A 19,058-nucleotide genomic window follows, 5' to 3' on the forward strand; every position below is an offset into this window, starting at 1 on the left:
TTTTTTTTTTTTTTTTTTTTTTTTTTTTTTTTACTAATGACAGGACAGATATATAGTTGAGATGCCAGCACCAAAATAATATAAACATACTTTTTTCAGTCCAGGGGACTCTGTTGGCGTGACTTGTTGGTGTAGGAAGAGGTCCAGCGCATTTGGCTCTAGTCAGGAAAATGTCTGAATGTCAGCAGAGGAGACAGGGATGTCAGGGTCAAAGGAAGGACTATGTGGAAATAGCTCGTGGAAGTAAATGAAATAAATAGACGTAAGTTTAAATAGAACTGAGGAGAGATCACAAGTGGTGGAGATTTATAATTACATGTGAATGGAAAAAACCCCAAACTGTCAGAACTGTTGGTGTAGAAATGAGATATACTGGTAACCTAGAATAAGATTTTTAGTTCTGTAAATGGTATCTGTTGATATGTTAAAATTCTGTTCAATTACTTATCTGATGGACTTGAGATGCTTCTGTCATAATGTGCAGGCAGATACAATATTAGCAAAATCCTCTTTATTAGTATAATATTAAATATGAATGGAAAAGGTCTTTGAAAGTTTTTTTAAGGCTTATGTTATCTTTGTAGTTTTTTCAGATGAAAGAAAATTATTAAGTTGGCATTCTTCTGAATACTGCTAATTAATAACAAGCCTTTACTGGTGTAATCTTCAAAACACTATATCTTTGCTCTGCTGATTTTTGCTGATTTGCACTTTGTTGGTGGTTTGCTTTTTGGTTTTGGGTTTGTTTAGGGTTTTTTTGTTTGTTTTTTTTTTATCTGATTTTGGAAGCTCTATGAGTTCTTATAATTAGAGATTCCAGCTCCCTATCCTAAGCAATATTTGTAAATGTAAGTGAATGAACATGAAGGGAATGATGTGTGTTTATTGCTTTGCAAAAATGGTATAGAAAAGTTAGATGTATTAAAAGCGCTTGAACCACCCCAAGAAGCTGCTTAAACTAAAAAATGTAATGTATCGACATAGCTGCACCTCTACTAACTTTAGAGGAAAAAATATTAGTATCTCTAACTTCCCTAAAGCATTTCACTGAGGCTAGACTTGTTATTTAGGGTACTGTATAGGCTGCCATGAGTACTGTTTGGACTCTTCTTAAAGGTTATTGTTTGGCCACCTTCTGTGATTTATTATAAGCACTTATGGCTGGACCTTCAAGTAGGTTTTTTAAGAGCAAGAAACTCTTGAAAGTTTGGTTGCAGTAATCTATTTCTGTTTTCTATAGCTTCCAGTTCCTGTTATCCATCAGCTATGTTTCAAAGTGTAGGGTATTGTAGCATGTTTCTTGACAGGATATGTAACTGAGATTTTAGTCATGTATCAGCTGGGGTTCATGAAGAAGTTGGACTCATTAACTCTGTGGTGCTTGTGGAAGGTCATTTGTGTAGGGAGCTTAATGGTTCATCTGAGCCTTTCCTGTGATTCAGTAAAAGCTTTTATAGAAAGTAGATATCAGGAGGTTTAGGAGCTTTCATGTGGGATTTCTTCTGAAAATTATATGAATAAAATACGTGAGATTTCTCAGATTTCTTCCTGACTATTGTTTATATGTTAAAATATTAGTGATTACATGCAGCACAATGTGCTGAAGTTCTAAACGATGTTGGATTCTTCAGGACTATTGTTTTCTAGTAGGCAAATGATGAAGTTTTTCAAGAAATGCCACTGGCATGCAGACAAGCATTTGTTTTCAGTTTTACTGTGTAAAAAAGTTATGCATGCTAAAATTCTGTCTGCTGAAATGTTCCTCCAAAACCATGGTTCTGAGTGTTTTCCAAGTTCCAACTCAAATTACAGGCATTTGTGGAATTGGCATTGTCCCTATCCCTGCAGACAGATGTTAACATCAGGAGAGTTTTCTCAGATTGTTAAACATAATGCAGAGTATTTATATTGCTGTTTTGTTTCGTTTTCTTAAAATACACAATGAATTACTCTCCCTGTTTCTCCTTACTAACTCTGCTAGATAGGATTCTTGTAGCAGGTTGAACCATGGAATCATTTAGGTTTGAAAAGACCTATAAGATCATTAGGTCCCAGCACTGCCAAGTCCACCACTAAACCTTGTCCTGGAGTACCATATGTACTTTTAAATACCTCCAGGGATGGGAACTCAACCACTTCCCTGGACAGCTTTTGTTCTAATGCTTGAGAACCTGTTCTCTAAAGAAGCCTGTGTATTCCATCCATGGTGACAGTGTCCTGTTCATACAAAGCATTCAATTATTTTCAGATTGACACAAGTAACACAGAAAATGGATCTTTCTATACTTTTCCTCAATATTTTTCCAAGATGAAAAATTCTTTCCCCTTCATGCTGGTAATCACGTGCCTTAGTTATGAGCTGCTTGTGACAGCTGCTACTTGGTGTGTAAGCAAATGAAGATTTAAAAGAAGGACCTGATGAGTCCCTGTGGTGGTGATACACAAACGTGGTACTGGAGAACTCTGGTGCTTTAAAGATGAGTCTAACAAGGAGTTTATTATCTCAGTTTTGAAGAAAACTTCTTGTAACAGCAGATGTTGGCACAATTGTATGTTTAGAATTGAAAAATTTTTTAGATATTCATTTTCTAGTATGAAAAACCATCAAGCTAACTTGCTAGCTTTGAAGGCAGTTCTATCTTTTTTTCCATTACAGTACTTTTACAAACAACATATAATCCAATCCTAAGGAAAATGCCTTCTTTTCTCCTTATGAACAGCACATGACTCGTGATGGTCATTCTCTGAAATGTGCTTCTAATAGTTTTTAGAAGGTAAATTGGTTGAAAATCATCAATGTGAGCTATTTGACCTGAAAAACTGTTCCAATGGCATTTCAATTTCAGGGAAATAATACCATTACTTTTTTGCATTATCTGCTGGCTAGCAAAATTGTACTTGAGGTATGTTGAACTACTCAGCAGTTCCCAGGTCTTTCCTGATTGGAAACTGCCATAAAGATAAAGGTACATAGAATTTTTGCCAGATTGCCCAAGTAAGTCTACTGCAAGAATTATTTTTAATATCAGTGGTAACTTACTGAAAAAGCTTTGTTATTGTTGCGTGAATCTTTTATACTGTGTACTGGAAAGGAGAGCAGGTGTAACAAAAGCCAAATTGCTCTGAAAAAATAATTCATCTGATGTCAGATGTATCATTGCTTTAAAATTTTTTAATTTTTAGTATTCAATATCAAGTATTGCAATATATGGTTAGCCATATATGGTTATGCATATATGGTTAGCCAATATATTGCACACAGCTGTAGTGTGTATTACTTTTGGTTTTCAGAGCTCACCAAGTAAAGAGGTTTAGGTGTCATTGTGAATTCCAGATTGTTTTGAAAGTAACTTGGACATATGCATCATTAATGGACCCCTGACTGTAATTGGTATTGTGTGTTTCAAATGCTCTGAAATCTTGAATTACACCTAAAAAGCATAAGATAAACTTTCTATAGAAGTATAATTTCTATAAAATATTTTATAATTCCCAGGATTTTGGAGTTTAGCTATGAGAGTGCCTCAGCTGTATCTAGAGACTCACACTAGAAGGCAACATTGCTCTCTGCCCCTGCACCATCAGCAATCATTGAGCTCTTCATCCATCACTTGGTTCCACAGACAGACTTGTGGACACAAGTGAGTCATGTCCCAAACACAAACTCATCATCTGACTTGGAAGAGACAGCAGCCTCTTGAAAAATCTGAAAAATCAAGTGCGTCTTGCCCCTTGCTGCTGTTTTAGGATTTTGCACTTGGTGTAAAAATGAGGGCTGACATAACCACACGTTTGTGTGTCTCAGGTATGTTTGTAAATGTTGCCCTCAGGAGGCTGGGTGCTCTTTAGCTTTCCATGCTCACTCACAGGAGTGTGTTTGACTTGCTGGTCAAAGAGCCCTTGTGGTAGCTGTGGCAGCGGCTGGAGGGATGCGGGCAGATGGTGCCGTGCGAGGGGGCTGGAGGCTCGTGCCCCGGGCACACAGCCACTGTCTGCCCACAGCACCCGCACACTGGGGCCTTTATTCAGTGCCACATACATGCGCCGGAAACATCCCACAGAATGTCCTTGGCACAGCCTGGCTTTGTGCACTCCTGCTTGGGGACGGGCTGTGGTAATTTCATAGCGTGTTACAAGATTCCTGCATGAAGCATTCTTTCCAGCCATTAGAGGGATTTTTATTTTGTTGTTAAAGTTTGCTGGAGCTGACGGTTTTTCAGCTGGGCAAGGCTGTCTGTATGCATGGGAAATCACTAGAATATGAGCAACACGGATCAGCGAGCATTCAAAGCTACAGCTGGTAATTCCTCTTCAGGTTAAGAAACGAGTCATCTCCCTGAGCAGAAGCAAGCACAGGATGTAAAGGTCACATTGATATTTTAATAGTCTTATGAAATTAAAGATCAAGTTGGGTTGAATAAATGAAGCCTGTCTTTAAGGAGAAATAATTAAAAAAGTCTGGTCTGGCTGTGCAAATCTATAGTATCATTATACATATATGAAAGAGAATATATTCTCTATATTTTTTACCACAACCTTAAATTCTTCTAAGCAGAATTTTTAAACACCATAACTACTTTTCTGTTACATTAGGATATTGCTTCACCAGAGTTTAAATAAATTTATATATTTTGAACTGTCTCAAAAATTCATAATACTCTTTGCTAATAATTTTATTCCACAGAAGTTGTTCCCTTCAAGCACTGCATTCAAGATTGATGACAAAGGAGCACTAAGAATATATTACCTTTTAAACTCTTGACAAGTGAAGGTCTAGAATTTTGTCTGAACAGACAAGGGACAATTTTCAGTGATGTTTTTAGGGTTACAGTGGGAAAATAGTAATTATAGTAATATATATATTACTATAAATTACTACTACTATTACTAATTACTATTAAAATATAGTAATTAGGCTGTATTTTTGTCTGTAAAGAACTGACAGCCAATTGATTTTGGCAAGGTGAACACAGCTGGCCTCAACTGTTGGAACTAATGTCCAGTGTGTGGGGTTTTCCTCCTTTTTTTATAGCTAGAATGACCTGTTGTGATATCCATTTTTGGCCTCCTATTTTGGGATCTTTCATGACATCCTGTCCTATGGAGGAGCCCGTGGAGGAAACTGAGGCACAAGGAGAGCTCTGTATGCCAGTAGCTGTCTTGGGGATGTCTAAATGAAGTGTTAGTTGAGATTCCCAAAGATGAGATCTCCTTCTTTTAAGGGGAAACAGAAAATAAGGCTCCTTTTTTTCTTGTGCAAGAGGCCCCTTGCTAACATTTGCAAATGTGTTGACAAAGGTCTGGTGTTTCGATAGGAGGGGCCGTGATCTCTCCTTAGTGAGTATGTCATATGGCTGGTGTAATTCAAAGAAAACAAAACTTCAGAAGAAATCTTTAGTTCCTTGATTATGCAACTTATTTTTGCAAAGTATTCTACACCCTCAAACTCAATTAGTAGCATTCAACTTATCCAAAATTCACTTACCATTTGGAAATGCAGAATTTGTTACACATTTTAAGGGCATCATACTGCATTTCAGACTTTTGAAACAAGCTTACTCAAAGAAAAGAAAGGCTTTCTAGTCTAATAGAAATTGAAATCTTGTACATACTTTCTAATGCCATGAAAAACACTTTGCAGCTGTAAGCACTTCTTGAAGGACAGAAAATTGTGATTCAGCATGTTAGTGCTTACAAAACTGAAAGTTTAAATGAATGCAGATTGATTACTGGGTAATGAGTATTGATCGAAGCTGAAGTCAAAAATATTTGCATGTTCCTAACTGGCTAACTGCTTTTATTGGAAGATGTTTCACATGAAGTGAAATTTCAGTCTTGTGGAGCAAAAATAAAAAATTTAGAATATGCAACTTTCCTTGAGAACAGAAACCCTCCTGTGCTCACTAGCCCCTCCCCAACCTGTTAGAACTGAGACAAGAAAATTACAAAAATAATTGAGAGTGTATTAATGTTAGAAAATATTAAGACTTGAAAAAGCAGCGATCTCCCCCTGGTGTTCTTGGTAATTGTGTGTCCTGTTAGACAAGTCATGCTCTGAAATGTGTTTAATTTCAGGCATGTGGCATGTCTTTGTCCCAAAGCTTCAGATGTCTCATACAAATACAGTTCTCTTTTACCTCTATAACTGTGGCTCTAGTGCAAATCATTTCCCATTGTAGAACTGCTGGAGAGTTTTGGCACTTTAATGGTGTGGAGTTAGTTGCTACTCTGAAGCATTACTGTACACCAAACACTGTCTAGGTGGCACTGATTGGTTCTGAACTCTCTCTGCTCCATCTTTGTCAGTGGAAAGGCTTGGGGTCTTGCAGATGTTCCCCTAGAATTTTCCATGAAGCTGTTCACTAAAGTATGTATTTGTTGCAAAGAAACATCTCAGTGCCAAGTTTGGGAATAAATGACATTTCAGTGTGTTTGTGCTCAACTGATGAAATATTTAAGTGTGCAGTTTTCTGTTTTTCACTGGTCTGGCTTTTGTAGCTAAATTAGAGCCAGGTGCACAGCTCAGCCTTGTTTGAACTTTGATGGTTTGCTGATCTCTTTAAGTAAGATGGCATAAACGGTTTGCCTTTTTCTTAAAAGCCCCAAAGGTCATTATAGTTTTAATGCGCTCAGGTGGTGCTTCAAAGAATTAGTTATTTTGCACAGCTAATTCTAAATTGATCTACATGAGATTTTTCACTACCAGAACTTCAAATAAGCCCTTTATTCTTAGAAAACACTATTTCTTTTAAAGCTTGAATGTACCACATTTGTAAACCTAAATGTTTCAGAATTATTTTTTTTTTTTTAGTCTTAACATGTCTAAAAATAATCTGGCATCAATTTTTTCAGCATCGTGTGATATGCATAACAAACCCACTAACATGGAATAAGGAGAGTTATGTTTTGAGGGAGATTTAATTTCCAAAAGAACAAAACAAAGTTTAAGCTTTGACAACAAGCTGGGTAACAAAAGAAACCCAAGTCATTGAGGAAAAGTACCTTATCATCGTGTCAGTTTGACATACTGGATTGTATGAAGGAACTTGTTTTTTGGTAATCTGTTTTGAAAGCCATGAAATAGTTGGTAGCAAATGTTAATCTCTCAAGATGTGTGAACTCTCTAAAAAAAAAAACAAGCACCACAGTCCTGGTTTGCATGGTGTTGACCTGAATAAGGGGATAATGTGCTTAAGCAGCTTATTCATTCTTCAGTGGCCTTTGGAAAGGGATCGGCTCCACAAAGGTTTGCCACTCAGGGCGCAGACGTGACCACTGTTCTTTTCACTTGCTGAATGTTTCATTCTTTTGTGTCCGCCACGGGTTTCTTCATACTTGTTCCAAACAGGACCATAAAGGAACTTTTTGGGGCTATTTCATGTCAAACTGTAACATTTGTTAAGCAGAATGCACTGAGCTGTAAAGGAATTCTGAACTCTGAGTATATAGCTGGGCAAGCTTTTCATCAGAGATGTGTTGCTGAATTAATTGTCTCTGATCGTGAGACTTCCCAGGCTAGAGATTTATGCATACTCTAGAAACACTATAATAATAGTTTTAAATATTTAGCATTAAATTTCAGCATCAAAGTTCGGTGAACAACTCAAGCAGGGGTCCTATTAATGGAGCTGCTTTGGAGTTCTGAGTTTTTGTGTTGACTATAGATTTAAATGCTCACAGACTTGAAAAATGCAGGAGTAGCAAAAGGAGTGTAAGAGAGAGCCTATGTGCGTTTCAAGACAGACCCTTGGCTGGTTTAGCACTTTTTCAACAGAGTAACGTGATGCCTATTTCTCTTGAGCTTTCACAAAATCACTGCCCATCTAAATTGCCTTCTTGAAGGAATCAGATTGATTCAGTCTGGCTGCAAAGTAGTTTAGAAGCATGTCTTCAGAATTTAAAAAATAAAAGGACCAAAGATGTAGTTTTTTTCATTTTGAGCATTGTTTTATAAAATGTGAAAACAGACATTGCTTAAAAAAAAGCTTGTGGAAGGTCTTTGAAAAGAGAAAATCAATTTAGGAAGAAAAATTAGGGGAGTTGGAAAGCAATTAAGTTATTTGCTCTGAATTGGACAGTGGAACATGCGGTATCCATGCACAGGACATGGAACAGCAGAAGCCTACTGGAAAACTGCAGCAGTGGGATTTTAGAAATGAGATTGCTGTTTCTGAGTCCTACTGTGATGCTCCTGACAGCAACTTCTGAGGCTTGTTCTTTCCAACACTGTGTGCTCAATCTGGCGTGAGGCAACTCATATGGGCTCTCTAAAATTGCTTGAAGATTTCCTGTTGTTAAAAAGTTAATTTGTACTTCCTGTGAATTCATCTCCCAGACATATAAATTTATCCTTGATTCTTCAGGTTTTCTCGAGGTAATTTTTAGTAACTAGACAAACTCAAAATGGAAATGAAAAAATAATTTCGAAGATAGTTTTCAACTTCAAAGTTTGAAGTGATTATATCAAAACAAGAAGATGATACAAAAGGAACAATAACTTTGGCAGATACCTGATCAAATGCTTGCCAGTTTTTCTGGCAGTATCTAGAATAGGTACAGAATTATTATTTTGATTTTTCTGCTGGAATATTTAGGATAAAGTGAATACACAGGCAAAATTATTTCTGAAAAAAAATATGCTACTTAGACATGAATGCTACAGTGTGTTGGTGAAGGGAATAAATAAAATGACGTCACCTTCATTTACAAAGTAATTTTAATTTTGAGCTTTATTCGTATTTCACTTCAAAAAGCTGAACGAACAACTTTGGAATGGCTGTAAGTAATGTATTACAAATTGTTCTGAATTGGTGATTAATTTAGCAAGTTTCTATTTAGCAAGAAAATTCAGCTTTTAAACCTGCTTGATTTTTAAAACATTCTAATCTTATTTCTTTGCATCTTTGTGGAAGTGGAGAGAAAAGAGAGGGAAAGACAAACATCTCCATCAATAGGTCTGCATCAGGATACTCCCAGGGATGCAGAATATCACCAAAGATTTTAAGTTTCATACTGATTCAAATAATTCTTTAACAGGGGCTTGTGACCAGAGGAATTTTTTCAGTTTTACAATGTGAAAAAAAGCTGGGATGGGAATTCAGGAACTTCTCTAAAATTCAGAAATCAGATTTCTGTTTCCCAGCCTGGGTCAGGCAGAGAAAGCTTTCCAGACTTTTTGCTTCATTTTGTATTCTGAAGACTCTCTTGGAAAGGCAAGTTGGTCTGTGTTTTTCTTTACAATGTTTTTATAGTTGAAGAAAAATTTCTGCCACCTTTTTGAGTTTGCAAATTGTTTTTGGATTAAAAATGTTTAATCAAGCTTCTGACCTATTCTGCAAGCTGTTTGGCCATGTGTGGGAGGATTGCATACTATATACAGTGGGGAAATTAGCTTATTTGTTTTCAGAGGCCTGTGAGAAATAATAACAAAAAGTGTCTTTATACCTGAGTTCCTGGGAGAGCCAATGGAAGTGTGACAATTGCTGTGGGGAAGTCAATATGTAGTAATTTGTAAGTTTATTTTGGAAATATTAGACCTTCTAGTAGTGAAGACATGGAATGATACAGTCTTAGTGTTTTTATGGGAAGTATGGATCATAAAGCTAAAGAAAGAAGTAGTACAAAATTTAGGCATATACAAATTCAGAAATAATATCCAACTGATGGAACCTGGATAGCTGAAATGAAGAATTCTAGAATATAAACTGATAATCTAATAAATTTGGAAAGAAAAGGGAAAAGGGTTGGGTATGTTTTGGCATATTAAATTTTAGAAAGCAGGACATTTGCTGAGTATCAACTCATAAACATAGCTGAAAGGATGGACTCTGGAAGAGATTAGTGTAACATGATAAAGTTAAGGAAAATGGCTTTTTTTAAATGTCAGAGCACTTTCAGGATCTAAAAAAAAAAAAAATAGAAAATTACTAACTAAAGCTTTAAAAGATACTTTTGAAACCTGACATTCCAGAGTAAACTTTACTTTTTCACTTGGAAACTATACACTTGCTTTGAGACTAGGGTATCCCTTTTCCTTGATACAAAAGGGCATTTCTTTAATCTTTTTGTGTTTCTTTCGTCTTAATGTAGAGGTGAATAAATTGATATGTACTTCATATGCTTGGGTTAATCCTCAAACACTGTATTTTTGTCCCCTTCTTATTAACTAAGAGTGTAGTATTGTAACTTGCTCGTGTAATAGTTCAAACATTTTTTTTCAACAGACATTGCTGAAAGATCCTTTGTATATTGGGCTGAGACACAAGAGAATTAGAGGTCAAGACTATGATGATCTTCTTGATGAATTCATGGAAGCTGTGACTACAAGGTAAGCGATATATCTGTGCTACTTATTGATGAATTCCACTGTGAACTTCATCTTGAGAGAAATAAAGGTCAGTAGCTTATGAAAAGACAACAGAGTTGTTAGGTTCCAGATAATTTTTATTTTGAGCATAGTATTTTATGAGTTTACAACCACATTAACTATTTACCTTCAATATTGCATTTTTATGACTTATATGAGCAGTAAAATTCATCTGAATATAACTAATTTTTCAAATTTCTTTTTCAAGATTTAGATTGTTAAATATTTGCCTACTACCGACTACACTGACAGTGGCTAGTGCTGTGCCTACATGATCTTCTCTGTCTCTGTGATTTCATACTTGAAATGTCAGCAGCCTTAAAGAAGCTATCATACTTTGCAACCCCTGCCTCTGCCCCCACCAAACCCATGACAGGACTAAGCTTTCAGTGCTTTAATTTTAAACGCCATGGTATGGACCTGCACCAAGTCAACTGTTTTGCTGCTTCTCTTCTCCTATACAGAAAGTAGTTAAATTTATTATTAGACTGTGATGCATAAAATAAATTCTCCTTGCATGTCAAATAACACGTTTGCTCATATTTTCCTTGTTTGTTAAAATATTTGGAGTTCCAGTTTGCATTCAGTGTGTATATCTAAAAGAGCTCAACTTCCAGGATCCTTAGAGGAATGTGTTTGCTGCATCTTACTCCCAAAGGTGAGGCTGAGCTGTGGAACCTGGAAATACTTTCTAGCTCCTCAGTCTTGCCTTTTGTCCCATCTGCATTTGAGACCTTATCTGGACATACACAACTTCTTTCTGCTATGGTTGCTGTGCAAAAGAAACTTGGCCAAGAGGTGGTATTAATTTCTGCACCTGAAATGCATATTCCTTCATGTACTACTATATTCTTCTCCATCATCCCCACTGCCACTCCCTTGTTCATAATCATCAGCTTCTTATGGAAGTTGCTGGTTTGACTCTATCCTGTTCTGTATGTTTGCTACTCTGCTGAATATTCCCTTGCAGATAACGTTGGTGAACCTTCCTAATAGAGTCACATCCCTAAAAGAATGTTCAGAGAATTAGAAATTGCTCTGTGGTCTGTGTTACCCTTTCTTTAAAATGAACCACTGTTCTTCATACTAAAGGAAATAATCAGAGTCAAGCAGATTATCTCAGTAATGTTTGAAGGTCTGGTTGACATGCACTTTTTACTTAAAGCTCTGTAATTTTGAGTGATTTTACTTTTTACTTTAAAGCTCTGTAATTTTGAGCAATTTGTGTTTGCTTGACCTTCTGAAAGATCACTTTGTTCTCAGCTAAATCTATCGTGGTCAGCAATGGTTGAAGTTCATGTTTTAAGTAGATCACTTAAAAATTGTCATTCCAACTTTGCATAGTTTACTTGTGAATTGTTTTGTCCGTAGTGTGACACCTACATTCATTATGATACCTGTTTACTAAGGTGAAGTGAAAAGTGATGTAGTTAAATCAAAATCAAGTTCAATTGCTCAATAATTTGACATTTCTCTAAATTCAGATTTGGGTTTAATGTGCCACTCAGCACTTATACCTGATTCTTCCATAGCAGGTCTGACTGTTGAACATGCAGGACATGATTCCCTTTACAATCATTGTGGTGATCTAGGCAATTGTATACTTTGGTTACATGATAGTTGTTTTTTCCTTATGAAAGTTTCTATTATGTTTTGTTTTTTTTAACTTTTCTTGGCCTTCTGGTGGCTGTTTCACTGAGCAAGTATTTGCATTGCTAATCTTAGATGCACGTTTGGTCTGTTAAATTTTGTGTTAGTCATATTTATTGTTAGTTATTGCCATGGTGCTCCAAAAGAAGCTTTCTTATTTAGCACTGCCTAAACAGGTCTGGGAATGGGATAAATTCTGGTGAAATCTGCTGTTGTGGTGTTTTCAGTACATCCCCAAGACATACATAATCATGAACATTGTAAAGTATGAGGCTGTCATGTATTTTTAATAAGTCTAAATTAAAGACAGGATGATGACAGATAGTCTCAAGTTGGAAATACCTATGTGAAATACCTGTTTTAGATCTTTTTCACCTTCATAATTCTCCAGTGAGGCCAAATGCTAACAGAAGTGAGAGCCAGGTTTTAGCAGCATTGCCTGGGAGCACGACAGAGTGGGCAGCAATATAGGGCGGTGCACTCTGTACAGGCTTTTTATTGACTTCCAGGGCATTTTCCTAGATGTCATCTTGATTGGTTGTTAAATCTTGAAAATCTAGATTTTTATAAGCTGATGCATCATAATTTATAGTGTTTCATGTTGAAATGTCACCTTTATACAGTGAGTGGCATGATAATAAAGAAAATTCTTTATAAAAAGGTACATTTTCATAAACTGCAATATTTTCCTCTTCTCAGCCTCCACTGATATTTACCCCCAAAAAGTTCTTATGGAACAAAATTATTTATGAAAGAGTCAGGATTAAAATTTAAAAAAAACAAAGCCAAACCAAACTGACAAAACCAAAATTTAAGCTAATCATTACTAAAAGATTTTGGTACAGTACCCAGTGTGCTCTCATGCAGAATGGAACCTAGTACATTATGATTTTTCCCAGATGAGAGAAGGCAGAAACATGTGGAAAGTATCTGAATTTCTGGTGATAAATATCCAGTGAACAGCTTTTATTTATTTACATAAGTATACATTTATCTGTTTATTTATTTATTACCAATGCCAGCAGCTACCTCTCTGAGGGCAGATTCAATAATTTCTCTGAGCATTACCAAGTGGTTCTTGCTTTTGTGTCAGTGCAATAATTTAGAGGAACAGGAATATTCTGAGTGGAAGGAATATTTTATGACAGGAGAAAAAAATGGACTGTTGTCTTCATCAGTGAAGAACCTAATACAAACTGGAATTTAGAAATGTTTGTTAAGTTTCTGCTCTGTGAAGAAATGGGTCATAAAACATTTTATACACACAAGTACATTTTTCCAAATGACAAGTTGTTCTTAAATATCTATGTTTACAGAGGAAACTTTGAGAGGAGGGATTGCTAAACAACACTTTTGGTAGCTGGGATTGATCCACCAAAGCTTCCTGTGTAACCAGAGAAAATAACTCTGTTTTTATTCCAGTTCCTGTTTCTTCTCTGCTTGACTGTGATGATGCAAAGAGAAATATATTAGTGGCCAAAAGGTATTCATGTACGACAGTGACAGGATTATGGAAATGAAATTGAGAGGAAAATATGTAGAATAGAGATGGAACAAGAAATGAAAGGAGAGGAAAAAAGCATATTTTCAATAACAGGGACTTGTATTTCCTTGTCTAATGCAAGAAGTAGATTTAAAGAGGATGGAAACTTTTTCCCTATTTCAAAGGATATTTCATGTTCACAAATCTGGTAAAGATAACTCCACCCTGAACTTCTCAAAATAATGTCAGAGTAGGGAAGAACAGCATCCTACCAGCTTGCTTTCTGGTACAGATCATCCCCAATGGAAGTTATTATACTGGGCAGGGAAAATACTCAATTGCACCTCTGGCCTATGAACAGATAGGAAAACTTAGAAAATGGAAAGAATCTGGTGGAATTTCCATAGATTATTTCCTTGCCTACCTACCACAATCTCAAAGAGTTGGATGGAATTATTACTCTGTTATGAGCTAAACCCTGTGGATTTGTGATGCATATGAGCAGCCCTGTATCACTGAAATTCTCTTTCTGTCTATGTGTGATTGTAAGTTTTCAGTTACACTACAGGATACAAATAATAGTGGTGGACCCTTGAAAAGTAATGCCATGTGTCGTTTACATTCTCTTCTGTAATGATATTTTGATTAAATCCTTCCCCACTCTTTCTATATGCTGTGTTTTTCTCAAGTTTGTGAGCTATAAACCAAGCTGCTGACAATTGTAATTCACTGTGTTCCATCCTAAATTACCATGATGTAGTCATTATTCCTCATTTGCCTATTCACAGATGGTAGCAGTATTTCATTTCACTTCATGTACTACTTTAAAGCAGTGTTTTATGGTAAATATGGTTTAGCTAACTTTGAGAACAACTGTAAAAGCAATATATCCACAAAATCAAAATAGAAAAATATTTTAATAGCTGTTTTCATTTAGTAGATTACACTAGAATATAGTTCAATTTGTGACTAATTAATTCATACAGCCCTTACTTTTGGCAAGAGAGTGTACTGGCAGGAAGTCAACTTAAAAGGTGCATGTATCTGTGCATCATTAAGGAGTGGCTGGACCACACAGTCATTCTGACAGTATGTCCAAGCACAGGTTGTGAGAGCATTGGTGCCTCTGTCCTCTTTTGCACTGTATTGGTGCAAGACCAAGAGTTAATATCATGCCTGTATGTTCGCATATTGATCGAGCTAAAGTGGCTCGAAAGTGTGCAGGAAGAACACTGCTGCAACAACTCCCTCCTATGGCAGACTTAGTGAAGATCTGTCTGTATAGAGATTTTTTCCCTCATTGGGACTTAGGCCCTTTGTAGCAAATTTTCAGGTCTATGACTACCTGCTCCTTCTGCCATGCAGTGAATATTGACTTCCTAATGAGGATCATTGGGGACAGCAGGAGATTAGAAAGATGGGTCCTTCAGCAGAAGCCTGTAGGCTGCCTTGACTACAGCTACAATTGCTCTTTGAACCTACCCTCACCTCCTTCCCATGCTTACATCTGAGATTCATTTCCAGTTGTTTATGGGTTTACATTTTTCCTGAAACTACCTGGGTCCAGGCTTCCTTGCCCGCCTTGACTCCCAGCTGGACTTTTTTGTACTCATGATATAAGACCATTCAGAAGGCTTCTTAGCTTGTTTGACTATTAAAAGAGGCTCTTGGACTCAAGAAACCCCACACTGTGGTTTTAAATAAGCAACTGTTTCTTTGGGTAATGGACAGTGCTGTGGAAAACTCAAACGGTTTCATAATCAGGGTTTATTTTGTTCTAATAGTTCAGGCAACTATGATGGTTTGCTTGAGGAGAATCTTCAAATTTTGTGATTAACTATGATGACTTGTAACTCATTCCTCTTGCAACATTTAAATTGTCAACAGATGATGCCATCTCTAGGAAGGTTGTTAAGGAACCCTGAGCCCTTCCCCAGGCCGTGGTGCTTAGTGTGGTACCCTGCCTGGAATTCTCCTTGCTTGCCTGTGTAAGGGAAAAAGAGAAGTAAACTGACTGTACCGTATTTCTTGAGGTGGGATGCTTATGTGCACATTTGGCACTCTTTGAGTTGCCAGATCCAGGGAACTCTGACGTGGAGGAAAGAAGACATCTGTTCTGTTACGTAAGGGGGAGTAGGTTAATTAATTCACTCCTAGTATGAGTATCCTTATAAATACATCACGGAAAGAAGAATGTAGGGAAGAAATTTTTTGTCAGTTTGGTTTTGTTATTTAGTGCCTTGTATCCTTCCCTTTCCTGTTGGCTCATTTGGTGCTTAAATCATATCTGATTGCTGGAAATGTTACAAATATATGCTCTGCAGACTTTTTGGATGTAGTAAGTAGTGTAATGAAAAGTGAGTCTGTCAGTGAAGCAAAATCATGGCAGGATAGACAGAACCTAATTGCATGAAGTTCATTTTCAGGGAGAGATCTATTATTGTTTGTGATGCAAGACCTTAGAGAAATTCTTAGCAAAGATGAGCAGAGGAGCCTTGAAGAAATAAACCTCATTCATCCTTTTAAGAAAACAAAAAGGAAGGAAAACCTCAAACATGGTACTGAGAGGGAAGGCTATTGTCTTGGATTTTGAGATAAGATAGAGAGAGTGGGGGAATATTTTAGTATTTTTAATATGCCTCTTGTACCAAAACTGAATCTGGAGCACAAATTGGATGTATTCATGTTCTAATAATGCTCAATTATGTCACAGACTTGCTACAGCCATTCAAAACTCAAGAAGTGAAGAACATGCTGTTCCTAGTCTTTTCTTCTCCAAACTATTTTAGAAAGGGCTTTTTCAAATGGAAAAGGCCTGGATAATCTCAGTTACTTTCCTTCATCTCCTTCATCTTTTATAGCTCCAGCAAATGGTGGGCAGCATTCCCAACAGAAGTTAGCTGGTGCACTGTATTGTAAATGGAGTGAATGTTGATTTATTTGAATAATTTGTGTGAGTGTAATATTTTAACAACGTTTATATTGTTGTTATGGAAGTACTGTAGTTTTCCAGCTGTCAAAAGCAGCAGTTTCTGGTGTTTTTTTTCTTTTTATTTAAAATTTTTTTAGGGTTTTTTTGGTGGGGTTTTTTTGTGGTTTTTTTAGGGGTGTTTTTTGGTTTTGGTTTTGTTTTTTTTTTTTCCTAGTTTTACTTTGGAAACTCTAGTAAAGTAAAATATCAAAAGTTTGGCTTCAGTTCACATCAGAATGCAGTAACTTATCTGTCCCTTTTATTCCAGCTCTCTCTCTTTACCACTAGAAGTCAAGAAGTATTTCTGCCTATATTTCAGTTCTCAGGAAAACTTCCAGTCACTTTCAGTCCAATCTGGCTAATTGGATTTGAGTACCTCAGTGCTTTATCTCTCTTTGGTCCTTTACCTCTACCAGAGAGCAACACTGCTGTACTTTATTCAGAGTATCCCACCCAAACTGCTGCTGCTGAGATTCTTATCTATGGCAGTGGATCAACCCATCCCCATGGGTGCCTCTGCTGTCTGGTTACCTACAAATAGTAAGCCATTACTAAATATTACTGATATAACCTATTCATCATTTGATTGTTACTGACTTCTTTTGCCACTGGCTGATTTAGCAATAAACCATCATGGCTCACTGTTTTGTATGTCAGGTACTTGCAAATTGTTGTATAACTGCATTTTTATACCGTTTTTCATTGTAGTTGTATCCTTTTTAAATAAAATCCAGCATGAGAGAATAGATACGTTGCCATTGATCTTCAGTGGATATCCTAGAACTGAAGTTTAGATCTTTTCATACCCAAGTATCATTTTTTTAAGTGTTGTCATCACTGTATTAAAAATTGACAGTGACGTTAGCTGAAGAGCTAGTCCCAGACTAGACAAATGAGCATATCCTCAGAATTTAATTATCCATGCCCCTTGAGATTGTTGCAAGACAGGGCACTTGTTAACAACCTTTTTTTCAGTCTTCCTAGTAAAATTGCAGTGGAAACTTCAGTGGCTTCTGTGGCCATCCTACAATCCTAGCAGTAATCCATATGTCCTTGCCTTGCCACATAGTGTACTGAAGTGTGGACAAACAGCACTTCTGGAAATCAGGATACTTCTCTTTTGGTGCTTAAGTGTGGATTTAAGTGCTGACTTGTAAAATGCAAGTATTTAATTATATACTGAGATTATGGCTGTGTAAGTCTTTCAGCTGTGCAAGCCTTGTCATATGAACACTTTGCCAGGGTTTTGGGACTGGGATTCAAAAGCATTCCAAAACTGAATTCTGGAGTTGTGTACATTATTGGTTGAATGCTGGGAACTGCCTCTCTCCTTCTATCCCTGCAGTCTCCCTGTACAAACTGAGCTTTCTTGATTGAAGGGAGCTAAAGACTGATGCTCTTAATTGCAAGATCATACAATTGATTAATTTCACTGGTTCAATGTTTTTTTAATCTGGAGGTAAGGAGACAGTATTTGGCATCTTCAGAATTTTTTGCCCTTTTTTGAAACTCCAGATGCACGTCTTATTTTTGCATTAGCAATCACTGGTGTTTATAAACCACTGTAAAAAATATTACCCATGGCTGAGAAATGCAATATGACACTTCAGTCCTACTACCATATGCAAGTGTAGTTAACTGACGCTTCACAGACACTCAACAATGCTGCCAGTGTTAACAACTTCTGAATAAATCATGTTATCTGTGTAGTTAATGTGTTTGTTTAATTGCAAAATGATAAAAATTCTTTGTAATTCTGTAAGTGAATTTATTTTAATAACTAGATTTTTGGAATTCCAAAGGATGCTGATTATATCCCCAGAAACAGATAATTGTGATCTCATAGGTCATCTTTATATAACTGGGAGTTTATATGAGAGAAAGAAAGGAAGACATTTTGAAAACTAGACTGGGGTATGAGTGATTTGAAGATCCTTTTTTCTTAATCCCTAATTTTTTAGATCTTCCTAATAACATGGTGGGAAGAATTTCTACTGCTCTCCCTGCATTGGCTCCTGCAGAAGAAAAGTCTTAAGTGTTTTCTCTCTGGCACTATGTCACTGATATTTCTCCTTGTAAAAATGGGATCTGACTTTGTACAAAACTAGAAAGCTGTCCATTTCAAACATTATACTTTTGAAACAGTGAGAATAATTGGAGAATGACATTTCAGAATTTGGTGGATTTTTTTCAGCAGAGTTAATTGTTCATGTACTTGCTGATCTGTAGTAAGCTTAAATGGCTACTGGAAAGAGATTGCTAGAAGGGATTGTTCAAAATGAACTATGCAGAATTTAATAAAAATGGAGTTAAATACTGCTAGAAAAAGTAAAACCACCTTTCTAGAATCACAGAACCATAGAAGATATTATATCTGAAATACTTAGTTAAAGAATGTGAAAATTTAATTTGATTATAATTGCTTTGTGATTAATTTTTTATTCTTTTTTATTCTCTCTCCCTATTTTAACAGACATTGGTGGAATAGATATTTGGGATCTTTGCTCTTTCTTGGGATAGAGCTCTGATCTAGAAAACACAGGAGGTATTTTTCCTTCAACATAGCATATGAATAGGAGCAAGCTTCT

At 36.4% G+C, this 19,058-nt stretch overlaps 1 protein-coding gene across 2 annotated transcripts in view; it reads left to right on the plus strand.

Annotated features, from left to right (window-relative positions):
• Nucleotides 1-19,058, plus strand: part of ME1 (malic enzyme 1) — a 153,058-nt gene that overhangs the window by 75,739 nt on the left and 58,261 nt on the right. For both annotated transcript variants that reach the window (XM_015621539.3, XM_033512905.1), the window contains exon 6: nucleotides 10,224-10,327. In XM_015621539.3, coding sequence (XP_015477025.1) covers nucleotides 10,224-10,327 — 104 coding nt within the window. The remainder of the gene's footprint in view (nucleotides 1-10,223; nucleotides 10,328-19,058) is intronic.

The sequence above is a fragment of the Parus major genome, chromosome 3 (assembly GCF_001522545.3).
Source record: "Parus major isolate Abel chromosome 3, Parus_major1.1, whole genome shotgun sequence".
NCBI lineage: Eukaryota > Metazoa > Chordata > Aves > Passeriformes > Paridae > Parus > Parus major.